Below are 14,192 nucleotides of genomic sequence, written 5' to 3'. Positions count from 1 at the left end.
TGAGCCAGCAACGTGCACTCACAGCCCAGAAAGCAAATCACATCCTGGGCTGCATCAAAACAAACGCAGTCAGCAGGTCGAGGGAGGTGATTCTCCCCCTCTACTCCACTCTCATGAGACCCCCACCTGGAGTATTGTGTCTAGCTCTGAGGTCCCCAGTACAAGACAGACATGGGCCTGATATATAAAGGGGGCTTAAAAAATGGAGAGACAGTTTTTACCAAGACCTGTAGCGACAGGACAAGGAAAACAGTTTTAAATTGAAAGAGGGTAGACTTAGATTGGACACGAAGAATAATTTTTTTACAATGAAGGTGGCAAGAACACTAGAACAGGTTGCCCAGAGAAGCTATGGATGCCCCATCACTAGAGGTGTTCAAGGTCAGGCTGGATGTGACCTTGAGCAACCTGATCCAGTGAAACATGTCCCTGCCCAGGGTTGGACTAGGTGCTCTTTAAAGGACCCTTCCAACCCAAACCATTCTGGCAAATGTACGCCAATGCTTACTGGGGACATTAGGTTCTGAATTAGTGTGCTGGACAGAAGTTTCTCTGTTATGCATCTGCTGCTTCCCATACAGTGGAGGCACTCAGCCAAGGTGAATAGACTAACATGATCCAGCAGAAATCTTCCAAATCACATACAGAGGCATAGAATCATTTAGGTTGGAAAAGACCTTTAAGATCATTAAGTACAACTGTAAACCTAACACTACCAAGCCCACCACTAAACCATGTCCCTAAGCACCCCATCTACACGTCTTTTAAATAGCTCCAGGGATGGTGACTCCACGACTTCCCTGGGCAGCCTGTTCCAATGCTTGACTGTTCTTTCAGTAAAGACATTTTTCCTAATGTCCAATCTAAACCTCCCCTGGCAACAACTGGGGGCGATTTCCTCTTGTCCTATCACTTCTTACTTGGGAGAACAAACTGACCCCCCACCTCACTACAGCCTCCTTTCAGGTAGTTGTAGAGGGCGATAAGGTCTCCCCTCAGTCTCCTCTTCTCCAGGCTAAACAACCCGAGTTCCCTCAGCTGCTCCTCCTAAGACCTGTTCTCCAGACCCTTCACCAGCTTCATTGCCCTTCTCTGGACACGCTCCAGCATCTCAATGTCTTTCTTGTAGTGAGGGGCCCAAAACTGCACACAGTACTCGAGGTGTGGCCTCACCAGTGCCAAGTACAGAGGGACAATCACTTCCCTCGTCCTGCTGACCATACTGTTTCTGATACAAACACATATAATGTGCCAGAGCCTTGCTATTGACAATTTTGATCTACTATTTTTCTACAACATGTAGATGACATGTCCTAATTCCATTGTCATTAGGGAAAAAAAAGAAGTATCAAGAAACAATACATATTTGCGTCTTCAAGGATTCAAATCCTCTATGTAGAAAGCAAACATGAATAATAGTTCTTGTCCAAGATGCAAGCTAGAATGTCTTCAGGTCATTGACCAGTTCTGAGATTTGTGAAATTGCTCTGTAAATTGACATAATGAGTCCTTACACATTTTGACATTCAACAAATGCTAACTATCAAATCCCTAAAGAAAGTTGTGGTATCTAAAAAAAATGGTTGCTATCCACCTTCTTACATCCTATTTCTGAACTGTAAGCAGTGGTTTTCAATCCATGATCTTCAAATTATATAAATCAAAGCATTTTTATCATCAGCAGGCTTAAATTAACTAAGCAGGAGTCTCCACTTCCATTGGAATTAATTTAGAAATCTGGAAATTGGAACAGATGGAACACCACTGATCTAGAAAAGATGAATCTATGCTTAGCAATCTTAAAACTGAAATTGTGTAGACTACATTAAACATTTAAAATCAAATGCTTCCTGTCATATTATCAAAGTTTCTAACAGGCAAGGTTAACTTCTACTGACAAGACTTTCTAGAAGAAAAGAAGGCAGCTTCCAGGGAAAAAGAACAAAACAGAAACTCGTATCTTGAAAACCTTTCCTTTACATCTTTATTAGTACGAAAACCTCTAAGTGATCCGCACCTACCGTGTTTCAGGCTTTTTCTTGTGTAAAAGCCATTTCCACTATAGCTGTCTTCCCTCTTTCCTCCTCTTGTTTCTTCTTCTCATGTTCTTGTCATTTTTCTCCTTTCCTTTTAACTTCCTTCTCCCTTTTGAACCTATTGCTCTCTGTTTTTCACATACAAAGACCACAGCCACAAAAAAATCCTGTACCTGTACACCTCTAAATATTTGTCTCATATCCATTGTAAACATATTTTTTCATCCCTTCTGAGTGAGGTTTTTTTCATCAAGTCCCTAAAAGGACTCGCAGCCACTATTCCTGTCTCTCTGAACACAATCTACTTCAATACTGCTATAGTCCCAGCCTATTGGACTTCATACCAGCATAATTCTGGTGTGTCTCTGTTAATCACACCAAAAATAAAAGTTCAGTAGGTTTAAGGGAAAGCATATGCCAATTCCTTAGGATGCACTTTCCCCAAGAAAAACAAAATGCACTACTTTAAGGTAGCAAATGCTTTAAATTCTCATCCATGACTTCTTGACCAACTGTGATAACACAATAATCATATCCCATGTCTAAGGGATCAACTGGCAGTAGTGAGAATGTCGGGTTTAAAATATTAGGAACGTAATTTCTGAGTTATTCAGTGAGACATCCAGACTATAAAAATGTCCCTGGTTTCAACTTCAGCAATCAAATTTTGAAATCAGTTTCAAGATTAATACAAAAAACCCACAATCTAACATCCAACTTAAAGCTTAGCTTCATACTACCAATTCCATAATACAATACAAAAAGTATTAATACTTGTGCAAAAATACATTTGGCAATACACAACCACACTGAAGTGCTATTTAAACATTTGTTGAAAAACAGGTTAAAAAAATCCATGCGTTTTAATCAGCATATGATCAAGTTAAAAAATTGTGCATTAGCAAGTGTCTACTGCTCCTAGATTGTAACTGTTTTAAATTTTCCTTTTAAAATGACCCTAATTAGTCTGAAATTAAACCTGGAGCAAAAGTGGCAATTTGGCTTTTTCCTCCACTTCTAGCCTAACAGGGCAGCAGAGTATCAGTATATGTTGGAACTTGAAAGGTTTTAAATTGCTTATGTGAAAGCTTAAATTCCGTAGAACAGCAATTCCAGGAGACCATTCATGGCTGCTCCACCTGGCTTTTAGCAATACCTGTTTCCTTGCTGAATCAGGACACAACATACTGCTGTTTACACAGAGATATAGAAAAAAACAGCCAATTCAAATTATCATTATATGATATAAATACATATTATCACAGGTGACTAAGTAGCAATTATAAAGTGTGTATAACTTACTGCAGGAATATGCAAGTCAACAAATAACTTGGACCCCATTTTGTTAAACATTGTAAATACCAAGCATTGCTTGGTAGGCAATGAATTACAACAGCTAGCTACTTACAACTTATAATCAGACTTTCAAATCCAGGTTTTTTGCATGTCAAAATTATATTCAGATGCCAAGACAACAGATCAGTAAAATAATACTTAGATAACTTCGTGTCATTATACTAGTCATACAACTCCACAAAAAGGTACAAAAGTTAGATACGCCAACTTTTATTTGTGTCAATTAAAGGGGTACACTTCAGCTGTAAAGAAAACTTTGCTTTAGATAGAAATACTTGTTTCTCAAAACATTCTGGAGGTATCATTACTAGGATAGTTTACCTACCTAACATATTATGTCATTGAGCGTATTTTATTCTGGAGTCATAGATAAGCTTGTGATGGGGATGAAGGGAACCAAGATCTTCCAGACAAATTAAGCTAAAAACCCAAGCAGTACCACTGCCAAAAATATTTTAATCAAACATTCTATTATTTACTTTCAGCTTTTAAGGAAATGCTCAGAATTGCAACTTACCAGGATTATGATGAGTCACAGATTCTCCATTTTGAAATACATCACCAGTCACGTTCATTCTACCAGGATTGAAAGGTCCTACACCAGTCTTGGTCTGTGAAGTCAAAGATGGGGTGTATGTTTGCATATTAACACCAAAATTACTTGACTGCAGTCCGTTAGATACATCTCCCAAGTTGGCATTCAGTGATGTTACATGTGTAATCATTAAGTTCATGTCACGCCCTTCAGCATTTTCTAAATGACCATCACTCACAGAGCTCATTGCACCTGTTTCTAATGTAGTAACATTAGCAATCTGAATTTCAGAGTCTGGTTCTGTGGTTATACCACTATTACCTATTCCTGAATTTACCTTACTTCTTGAAAAACTGGAAGCTGAGAATTCCATATCGTTGGTTCTATTTTTACACTCTGGAAGTCTTCGTTCATTGAAACTGGAAGCATTCTTCTCTTGTCCTTGGTTTGTTTCAATGTCTTCTTCATCATCAATAATAATAGTTTCACTTATACTCCCCTTCTGAGAATTTAAGTCTTTTGGTGGAGGAAGCATTTTGCAATCATTCCCTTGAAGTTCTTCATTTTTTGATGATGTAAATGCAGTGTTCCTTTGATCTGCTATCAGTGATGCAGAATTTTGCGGAGGTTGTATAGGTTCAATAAAAACTACATCATCGTCATCTTCTATAGGTGAGTTTTGGAATTTATTTGGTCTAGAAACTAAAGAACTTGGTGGACCTCCAAATGTATTTCCTACATTTGCAAGACCTGCTGCCATGGTGGTATTCCCTAGTAGACCAGGAGTATGTTCAGACAGTTCTAATCCTCCCAGAGGACTTGTGTCCATTCCAGATCTGCTGTTTGAAGAAAAACATAAAGCAAGAAAAAACACACCCCACTTCAGACTAAAATATAACTTTCCAGTAACAGTTCTTAAAAATAACTACAGAATTAATAGTTCCACATTTTACTTTGTTTTCTTCCCTAGATCACGTAAATAAAAAACAAAGTTTCTCTATGGTCGTCTTTGAATGTCTTAACAATGATTTATTTTCTTATCCTATACTAGCAAGAATACTGCCATGACCAACATTTCCCACACAGTAGCTACACATCATTACATCTACCAATACATATACACACAGGAAATAGAATTTTTGATGGTATTTATCACGAGCTTAATTTCTCAGTCCCTTTCCCACTCACACATGCACACAATGATCCTGTAACACTGCTTTTGCTAAGACTGCAAAGCAAGATCAGAAGTTAGACATGCAGAAAGAAAATTTAAATGCCTATTAAATTTCATTCTATTCAAAATGTCACAGAGTTTCAGTATCGATACATTCATACAATAGAAGACTGAAGCGCATATCCAAGTGCCCAGCCAAAAAAAAAGGGGGGGCAAGTAACATTATTTTGCATATTAACAATTTTGAAATTCAAATTATTTCCCCCCAACCTCACACTGCCAAAGCTCCTTAGGTGCCCCCAATATAACTGAACACAGAGGTAAGCAAAAGAGATTATGGTACTGCTGCACAGGATGACAACAGATACATGGAAGACCGAGCGAATGAGACCCTCTATAGACAGACAGGAGCAGCCTCAGAGTCACAAACCCTGGTCCTCATGGGAGACTTCAACCACCCAGATCTGTTACAGGGACAACACAGCACGGCACAAACAGGTTCCTGAACTGTGTTGATGATCAATTCCTTCTCCAAATTGTAGAGCAGCCAAGGAGAGGTGCTATGCTGGACCTTGTTCTCACCAACAAGGAGGGGCTGGTGGGGAATGTGAAGCTCAAGAGCAGCCTTGGCTGCAGTGACCATGAGATGGTGGAATTCAAGATCCTGAGTGCAGCAAGGACCACACACCGCAAGCTCACTAGCCTGGACTTCAGGAGAGCAGACTTTGGCCTCTTCAGGGAACTGCTTGGCAGAGTACCATGGGATAAAGCCCTGGAGGGAAGAGGGGCCCAAGATAGCTGGTCAGTATTCAAGGATCACCTCCTCTAAGCTCAGGGGCAATGCATCCCAACAAAAAGGAAGTCAGGCAAAAATGCTTGAAGACCTGCATGGATGAATAAGTTGCTCCTGGACAAACTCAAACAAAAAAAGGAAGTCTACAGAGCATGGAAACAAGGAGAGGTAGCATGGAAGGAATACAGAGAAATTGTCCGAGCAGCCAGGGATCAGGTTAGGAAAGCCAAAGCCCTTGTCCCCAGGGACATCAAGGGCAACAAGAAAAACTTCTATAGGTAGGTCAGTGACAAAAGGAAGACCAGAGATAATGCGGGCCCCCACCGCAAGGAAACGGGAGACCTGGTTACCCAGGATATGGAGAAGGCTGAGGTACGCAAGAACTTTTTTGCCTCAGTCTCCACCAGCAAGTGCTCCAGCCACACTGCCCAAGTCGCAGAAGGCAAAGGCAAGGACTGACAGAATGAAGAACCTCCCACTGTAGGAGATCAGGTTTGAGACCAGCCAAGGAATCTGAAGGTGCACAAGTCCATGGGAGCTGATGAGATGCATCCGCAGGTCTCGAGGGAACTAGCCAATGAAGTGGCTAAGCCACTATCCATCATATTTAAGAAGTCGTGGCAGTTTGGTGAAGTTCCCGTCGAGAGGAAAAGAGGAAACTTAAGCCTCGTTTTTAAAAATGAAGACTTGGGGAACTACAGGCCAGTCAGTCTCACCTCTGTGCCTGGCAAGATCATGAAGTGGACCCTCCTGGAAACTATGCTAGGGCACATGGAAAATAAACCAGTGACGGCCAATACGGCTTCACTAAGGGCAAATTGTGCCTGACAAACTTGGTGGCCTTCTACGATGGGGTTACAGCATTGGTGGGTAAGGGAAGAGCCACTGATGTCATCTTCGTGGACTTGTGCAAAGCATTTGACATCGTCTCGCACCACATGCTTGTCTCTAACCTGGAGAGACATGGATTTGACAAATGCACCACCCGGTGGATGAGGAATTGGCTGGATGGTCCCACTCAAAGAGTCATGGTCAATGGCTTGATGTCCAAGTGGAGACTGGTGATGAGTGATGTTCCTCAAGGGTCAGTATTGGGACCAGTGCTATTTAACATCTTTGTTGGCAACATGGGCAGTGGGACTGAGTGCACCCTCAGCAAGTTTGACGATGACACCAAGCTGTGAGGTGCGGTCGACACGCTGGAGGGAAGGGAGGCCATCCAGAGGGACCTGCACAGGCTGGAGAGGTGGGCCTGTGCAAAGCTCATGAAGTTCCACAAGGCCAAGTGCAAGGTCCTGCACCTGGGTTGGGGCAATCCCAAGCACAGATACAGGCTGGGTGTTGAATGGATCGAGAGCAGCCCTGCAGAGGAGGAACTGGGGGTGTTGGTGGATGAAAGACTGACTATGAGCCAGCAATGTGCGCTTGCAGCCCAGAAAGCCAATTGCATCCTGGGCTGCATCAAGACAAGTGGGCCAGCAGGTCAAGGGAGGTGATTCTGCCCCTCTACTCTGCTCTGGTGAGACCCCACCTGCAGTACTATGTCCAGCGCTGGGGTCCCCACCACAACAAAGACATGGACCTGCTCAAGTGGGTCCAGAGGAGGGCCATGAAGATGATCAGAAGGGCTGGAGCACCTCCCCTGTGAGGACAGGCTGAGAGACTTGGGGTTGTTCAGCCTGGAGAAAAGAAGGCTCCAGGGAGACCTTATAGCGGCCTCCCAGTACTTAAAGGGAGCCTACAGGAAAGCTGGGCAGGGACTTCTTATCAGGGAGTGTAGTGATAGGATGAGGGGTAATGGTTTCAAACTGAAAGGGGAGAGATTTAGATTATTCTTCACTATGAGAGTGGTGAGACACTGGAAGAGGCTGCCCAGAGAAGCTGTGGCTGCCCCCTCCCTGGCAGTGTTCAAGCCCAGGCTGGATGGGGCTTTGAGCAACCTGGTCTGGTGGAAGGTGGCCCTGCCCACAGCAGGGGGGTTGGAACTAGGTGATCTTTGAGGTCTCTTCCAACCCAAACCATTCTATGATTGTATGATAGCAGTGGAAGGCGCACAGCAACCTCTCATTTCTAGCCACTACCAGAGGGAGCTCATTTGAGGTCCTGACTACCTCATATTCCACTGTAGCTTTTAACAGCTTTATGTCTTTTATTTTTAACAGTATGTAATACTCCTTCAGGCTCCTTCCCAACAGCTACTTTGCCTGGGGGGTTCCATTTGCTTTTAGTAACTGTTAAGTTTGGGAAATCTCTTGTTTATAATTGTCAATTCCACCATGAATTTAAAAAATTATAAAAGGCAACCTGGATATATGATTTTTGTCCCTGTAATTCCAAACGATTATATAATCTAAAAAACCAAACCTGTACTAAAAATCAGTAAGTTAAATTGATGTACACAACAAGAAACATACAGACATAACCACACTATAATTTGGGTATGTCTTGAAGTATACACTAATGTGTGACATCATTGAACTTTTGTGAAAGGCTAGAAGTATCTTTCTGTGATTTTGTATAAATCCTTTAAAAAGGAAGGTAAATAGAGGAAGTAGAAATACCCTGCTTATCAATACTTACCCATCCAGAAATCCACTGCAATCTGTTTACCTTAATAAGTTGCTCCAAGAGCTTTTATTTTCTTTCCTGTGGGGAACCTGGTCGTCTTCTATCAACTTGTGTCCTCCACAAAAGCAGTGTGTTCTGAAACAGGGTTAAAATAAACGTTAGATATCCAAACCAGTTTCTTCATCTCAAACCTCTTCTACCAACTACGTTCATTAAACTGACTTCCTTCTAAATTTACAGTTTAAGTTCAAACGTGACTTTTAGCACTATTACCCTACAATGTTAGGCAATGTCAGTCTATACAATCATTGCTGTGAGTAAAGAAGCTCCAGTACTGTTTACTTGAGATTTTCCACTCTGTCACATCACACTTCCGGAATCCTTTCTTGGATGCTTTACAGATAGATTGAAAAAATACAAAGTTTGGTAAGAGACAGACACACATAACTGGAATTAAGTAATCAAACACTAGAATTAAGAAGTATATCTGTAAGAGAACATTAAGGAAATAAAAGGTTCAAGTAAACTGAGCTACTAAGAAAAGAAATCCTAGCAGTTACATTTCTTTGCTTTTCATCATGTCAGCCTCCTTGATGCCTGTAGCAGAATATACTATGCTAAAATTAAGATACAGCAAAAGGAAAATTACAGAACAGGCATTGTAAACCAGGCTTACAATGCAATATAAGCCTTACATTGCTAGTAATTTTCAAATTTAATACATGCACTGCAGTGATATTTAATACAGGTTCAGGCATCCATAGCTTATATTAACACATGTGATCATAAAGAGACTGAAAATGTCCAAAGTTCAAGCCTATATTTATTCTTCAGGTTTTATAACAGTCATTAGGTTTCCCAGACTTGGCAGCATTTTTAAGATACAGAGTATCAACTTATGTAGTTATCTACTGTTGGGGACAGCCCTTAAAATCACCAGACAATAAAGAGGCCCAGAGAAAGAAAGCTCAAATATTCTTCTATGTATTTACAACGCTATTCAAGCCTTCTTGTCCATTGGGGGGGGGGGGGGGGGGGGGGGGGGGGGGGGGCAGGCCGACAACCAAACAGCAAAGCTGTGAACCAGATTAATCCTAGAAGAGAGGCGACCACCTTTTAATTCCTTCATATGTTAGTCTTACAGTCAAATGCCATTATGTAATAGCATTTGAGCTGCAATAAAGGTAACATTCAATTGTAATGAAATAGGTTTTCTTACAAAAAAAAAATTTGTATTATCAATGCAGTTGGCTTGTACCTCCCTGGAAATCAGTCAGTTACACTGAAGATTAATTTAATCCAATATTCTCTTTTACCCATCTTATTTTTCCCTCTAGGGCTGAATAATTCAAAGTTGTATTTTCCTACATCTTAGCTTTTGCTGAAAAGAATTAATTCAGTTCACTGATTCTCAAAGTTTCCCAGGTTTATTCCAAAAATTTTTTTCTCTAGAAGGACAAAAGCATCACAAGCATATAAATCTTTTAATAAAGTTTTAAATACACCTGAACAGATGGGAGCTAAGAAGAAATGAGACCATGCCAAGACTATACCTCAGGCCTGACTCAAACCTTTGCTATTCCTCCTTTTATAGATACTTAGCAGAAAGGCAGAGTTGGGCTGTACTACAGTACATGCACATAATACGTAGCAAAGGTAATACCCAAAACCTGGATCTTTTTGCCAAACTATTTTCCACAAAGTCTCTTAAAAAGGTTTTAATGACCTGTATTATTAAGGTATGACACAAAAATAAGAAAAGTTTATGTGTTTAAATGTTAGTGTATAGTCATAAGTAAAATCTGCATTTATTTCCTCACAAATATCAGCTCCAACCTTTGCAAGTCTCAGCAACTAAATCACCAAAAAAATTTGAATTTTTTTTTCCAAAAAATTTGCAAAATGAGGTAGCCTGTTTTCCAAAAATGCTAGTACCAGGGCGAATCACAAAAACTACATAGGCAATGTCAGTGTATTTCTAAATGAAAAACTACCAAAAAAGGAATTATCTACATAGTGAAAAGAACAGGTTTAGAATGAGAAACTAGTAAAAACCTCACAACTGGTGACAGTGAAAGATGCTTAACAATAGAAATTCAATTGCTAGAAACCTGTAGGATTGATCTTACTGATCACTGGACGAATTGTTGAGACTTTGAAAAAACCCAACAAAACCCAAACTGGTGAGACAGTCTGCAGAAAATGCATGTTCAGTACTGCTGCAGAATGACCTCGAGACTTTGTGGTAGCGCATAGGCACCAAAATTACAGCTGGATGGAAACAGGCAGTATCAATACACAACAACCCTTCCTGAATCCAGCTTTGTGTGTCCTCCTTTTAAATTACGCTGCATCACTCATCTATAAGCCTTCATGCTGAAATAAATTACAATCCCACAGCTAAAAGGATTAATTGCTTGAAGAAATAAAAGACAAAATACAGGCACTTCTCTAGGAGGACAGCAAATACTACAGCTTTTAAAACAGCCAGCTAGGTAATGCTCCATAAGCCAAGTCTTAACTCCATTATTGAATGATAAAATAGAGTTTTAAATTTATCAGGAATTGCAGAAATTGAGGTGGCATGCGTACCTACCCAATAAAAAAGTATTCACTCCACTTTAACAAAAGCAGAAACTGGAATTTAAAAGCCTTTACCCAGTGCCATTAATAACACCTGGGATGAAGCTGACAGAAGAACATAGCCATAGTTACATACACTTGGACCAAAATCACCAAAAAAATCAAAAGGAGTCACTGAAATCAAGCCAAAACTACAGTTCCACCAATACAGGGCACTTGAAACAGACATCCAAAGTAGGACCAGTGTGTGCAAGTGCTTCCATAGAAAAGCTATAAGCCTAAAAATAAAAAAGAAAATGCTGAAAGATTGCTTTTGAGAGAATACATAACAGACATCTTCAAAAGTGAATAGATGAACAAAATGCAGCAGACAGAACTATATTAAGGTACAAACACAGGAAGAAGAAGAGAAGGATTGATTTGCCCCAGTGAAAGAACACTACTTTCTGCTAGGAAAGCACAGTATCCTAACTAAATTATTTACCTCAATAGGTACTGTGCTGCATTTAAATTCCATATCCAAACCAGAAGAAATAGCGTATTAATGGTACAGTATCAATCACTCCCACTCAATGGTGACAGCACACGTGAGATAAGGGGAACAAGAGAAACTGCAAATAGTTACTAAAGACTTCAACTACTGCTATGCAGAGTAGGGGAAGAAGGTATACCAAAACCAGACCAAACCAAAACCTAAAAACACCCACCACTGAATGATGGAGACAAATTCTTACAACACAACCAACTGCAACCAGATAGAAGACCAACAGAAGGAAAAACAACTACTGATCTACTTTTGATCCATGCAACATAGTTCAAGATGCAACTGCCCAGACAGCACTCCAGAAAAACAAATTTAAATTCCCAGGGGAATAATAATAATAAAAAAAAATTCATTACTTCAACATGTGACCTCAAAAAGGAGAACAATCTAAGTGTGAGGAACACAGTTAAAAGGAAATGAAATGGAGCAGCTAGAACCAAAACCTTCTTGAAAGCATCAAGTCCATGTAAAAACCCAGCACATTAAGTATACAAACAATCTAAAAAGACCCAAAAACCCCATGAAGACTACTATCAGGAAGTCTGCAAGCTGGAATTGTACTAGGGGGAAGTTTCACATACATGTGCCTTATTCTTCACCTTTTACTAGGCATGGTTCAAGACAGGCTACAGAGCAAAGGTTTGTCTAAAATGCCAATTCTTGCCAATTTTACTAACAGTAAAATTTTCCCGGAGAAAAAGAGTTCCCAAGAAGCCTGAAGCACAGCAGGAAACAAAATAAACTCTTTGCATGGATGTGCACTAAGGAAAAGATCAGGGAAGACAACATCTAAGCTCTCTTTCTAGGGGTCAAGTCAGAGGAAAAATGTCGTATCAAAGTGCTAACAGAAGAGCATTTTAGAACAAATCACCATGGCCATGTGGCATTCACTTAAGATTTCTAAAGACAGTCAGCAGTTTTGTATTTCAGTACCTGTAACCAATTACTTAAACAAAAGGTGATAACAATTACCCAAATAGTCTTATCTCCACCACTAAACAGACTGATAAGAAACTCCAGCTGAATAAACATACAAAAGAAAAAATAATATATGGAGAAAGAATCAAAAGGGATTTTGCAAAGAAAAGGGGAGGTCCTCACAGTAGTCTTCACAGGACTACTTAAGTGATCTTTTGAAAGGTTCGCATACTTGTGACCAATCCCAGTTAAACTCTTTCAAAAGGCATTCAAACGTCTTCCTCACTAATGACTGCAGTGGAAATTATCTATAATTAAGATTTGAAAAAGGATTCTCTGGTGGATTTGTAATTATTTAAAGAGAAAAATATTATGTGTTGTTTGCTGTTATCACAATAAAGTTACCAGAGGGGCTCTGAAATAATCCTATATAAGCCAACATACATAAATCAACCATAAGAGACAGTGACTGCCAACATGAGTTTCCTAATCATATAAAGTTATTCACAGCAGTTGAAAACAGAAACTGGTTCTAAACAACTACTGGATATCACAGCACTGACTGCTCAGACAGTACAGTAGGCAAAATCACTAGTGATACATACAAGGTAATGAACAGGGGGAAAAGAGTAACTACATACACTGCAATTCCTCTGAAGCAGAAGTTTAAGATTCAAGTTACAACTCTTTCAAATCAAAGCTACTCAATCATCAATGATTAAAGTGGAAAAACAATGTAAAAGGAGAATCAAGAACAATACAGAACACATTTATCACTACATAAGCTATGTTTTTTTTCATGAGATGTTCAGGTGACCCCCTTTTTAAAGAAAGGGAAAAACAGATGAGTTACATGAACAATTTATATTAAAGGAAAAGTCTTCTCATTGGAAAGACAGACAATTCAAGAAAGACAATAAATCTGCAAGAAAAAAAACAAACATAGAAGATTAATAGAGAACTATGCCCAGCGTCTTGCAAGACACAAACATAAAGGTGTCCAGTGAAATAAATATTAAGTAGCTTTAATAAACTATGGCTCAGGAAAACATTTTATTTTCTCCTTAATTCTGAGAGTCACTGCTGTAGAAGACTACAGAGGCCAGAAATGCAACCAGTTCAAATAGGGATTGGGCAAACACAAAAATAAATGCACTGATAACTGTTAAACACAGTGGCCCAAAGGCAACTCTACAAAAGTTCTCAGCCAGTCAGCTGCCGAAAACCAGAATACACCTACAGAAAAATCACACTATAACTGCCAAGTTTCTATTCCTAGACATCACTGTTGCAAACAGGTTACTCAACTGTCTGCTAACCTAGTACAGCAACTAATCTAACTTACTAGAGGAATAATAACAGTCTTACATGCAGAAGTATCACCAGCCTCATGGAAGTTTTACCCACTTACCCAAAATCTGAATTTTGGCCTATGGCTGTCAGGCTGACTTCAGCTGCGGGACAGGCATCAACATTTAGACAAAATAATCAGGTAGGAGACTAATCTGAACGCATTTCAATGTTCTGTGAGGCTATACAGGTCTAACGCTCAATTCCTGACCCTGACATTTCTTTGATCATAATATCATTTAATTCCTTAATTCAGCTACTTCCAACAGTTCCTACCCTTCCTCATTACAGAAAGTCACTTTTTATCGTGCAACCTTTTGTAAGTCTGATGATCA

General features: G+C 39.8%; 1 protein-coding gene across 1 annotated transcript in view; it reads right to left on the bottom strand.

Annotated features, from left to right (window-relative positions):
• Positions 1 to 8,484, bottom strand: part of ZMYM2 (zinc finger MYM-type containing 2) — a 71,603-nt gene extending 63,119 nt beyond the window's left edge. The window contains exons 1-2 of the mRNA XM_086481803.1: positions 8,475 to 8,484; positions 3,910 to 4,766 (exon numbers count right to left, since the gene is read on the bottom strand). Coding sequence (XP_086337929.1) covers positions 3,910 to 4,756 — 847 coding nt within the window. The 5' untranslated portion in view covers positions 4,757 to 4,766; positions 8,475 to 8,484. The remainder of the gene's footprint in view (positions 1 to 3,909; positions 4,767 to 8,474) is intronic.
• Positions 8,485 to 14,192: the final 5,708 nt, after the last annotated feature.

The sequence above is a fragment of the Leptosomus discolor genome, chromosome 1 (genome assembly GCF_034619465.1).
Source record: "Leptosomus discolor isolate bLepDis1 chromosome 1, bLepDis1.hap2, whole genome shotgun sequence".
Classification (NCBI taxonomy): Eukaryota; Metazoa; Chordata; class Aves; order Leptosomiformes; family Leptosomidae; genus Leptosomus; species Leptosomus discolor.
Note: the sequence above shows the minus strand (reverse complement) of the source record. Positions and strands in the feature narration are given on the sequence as shown.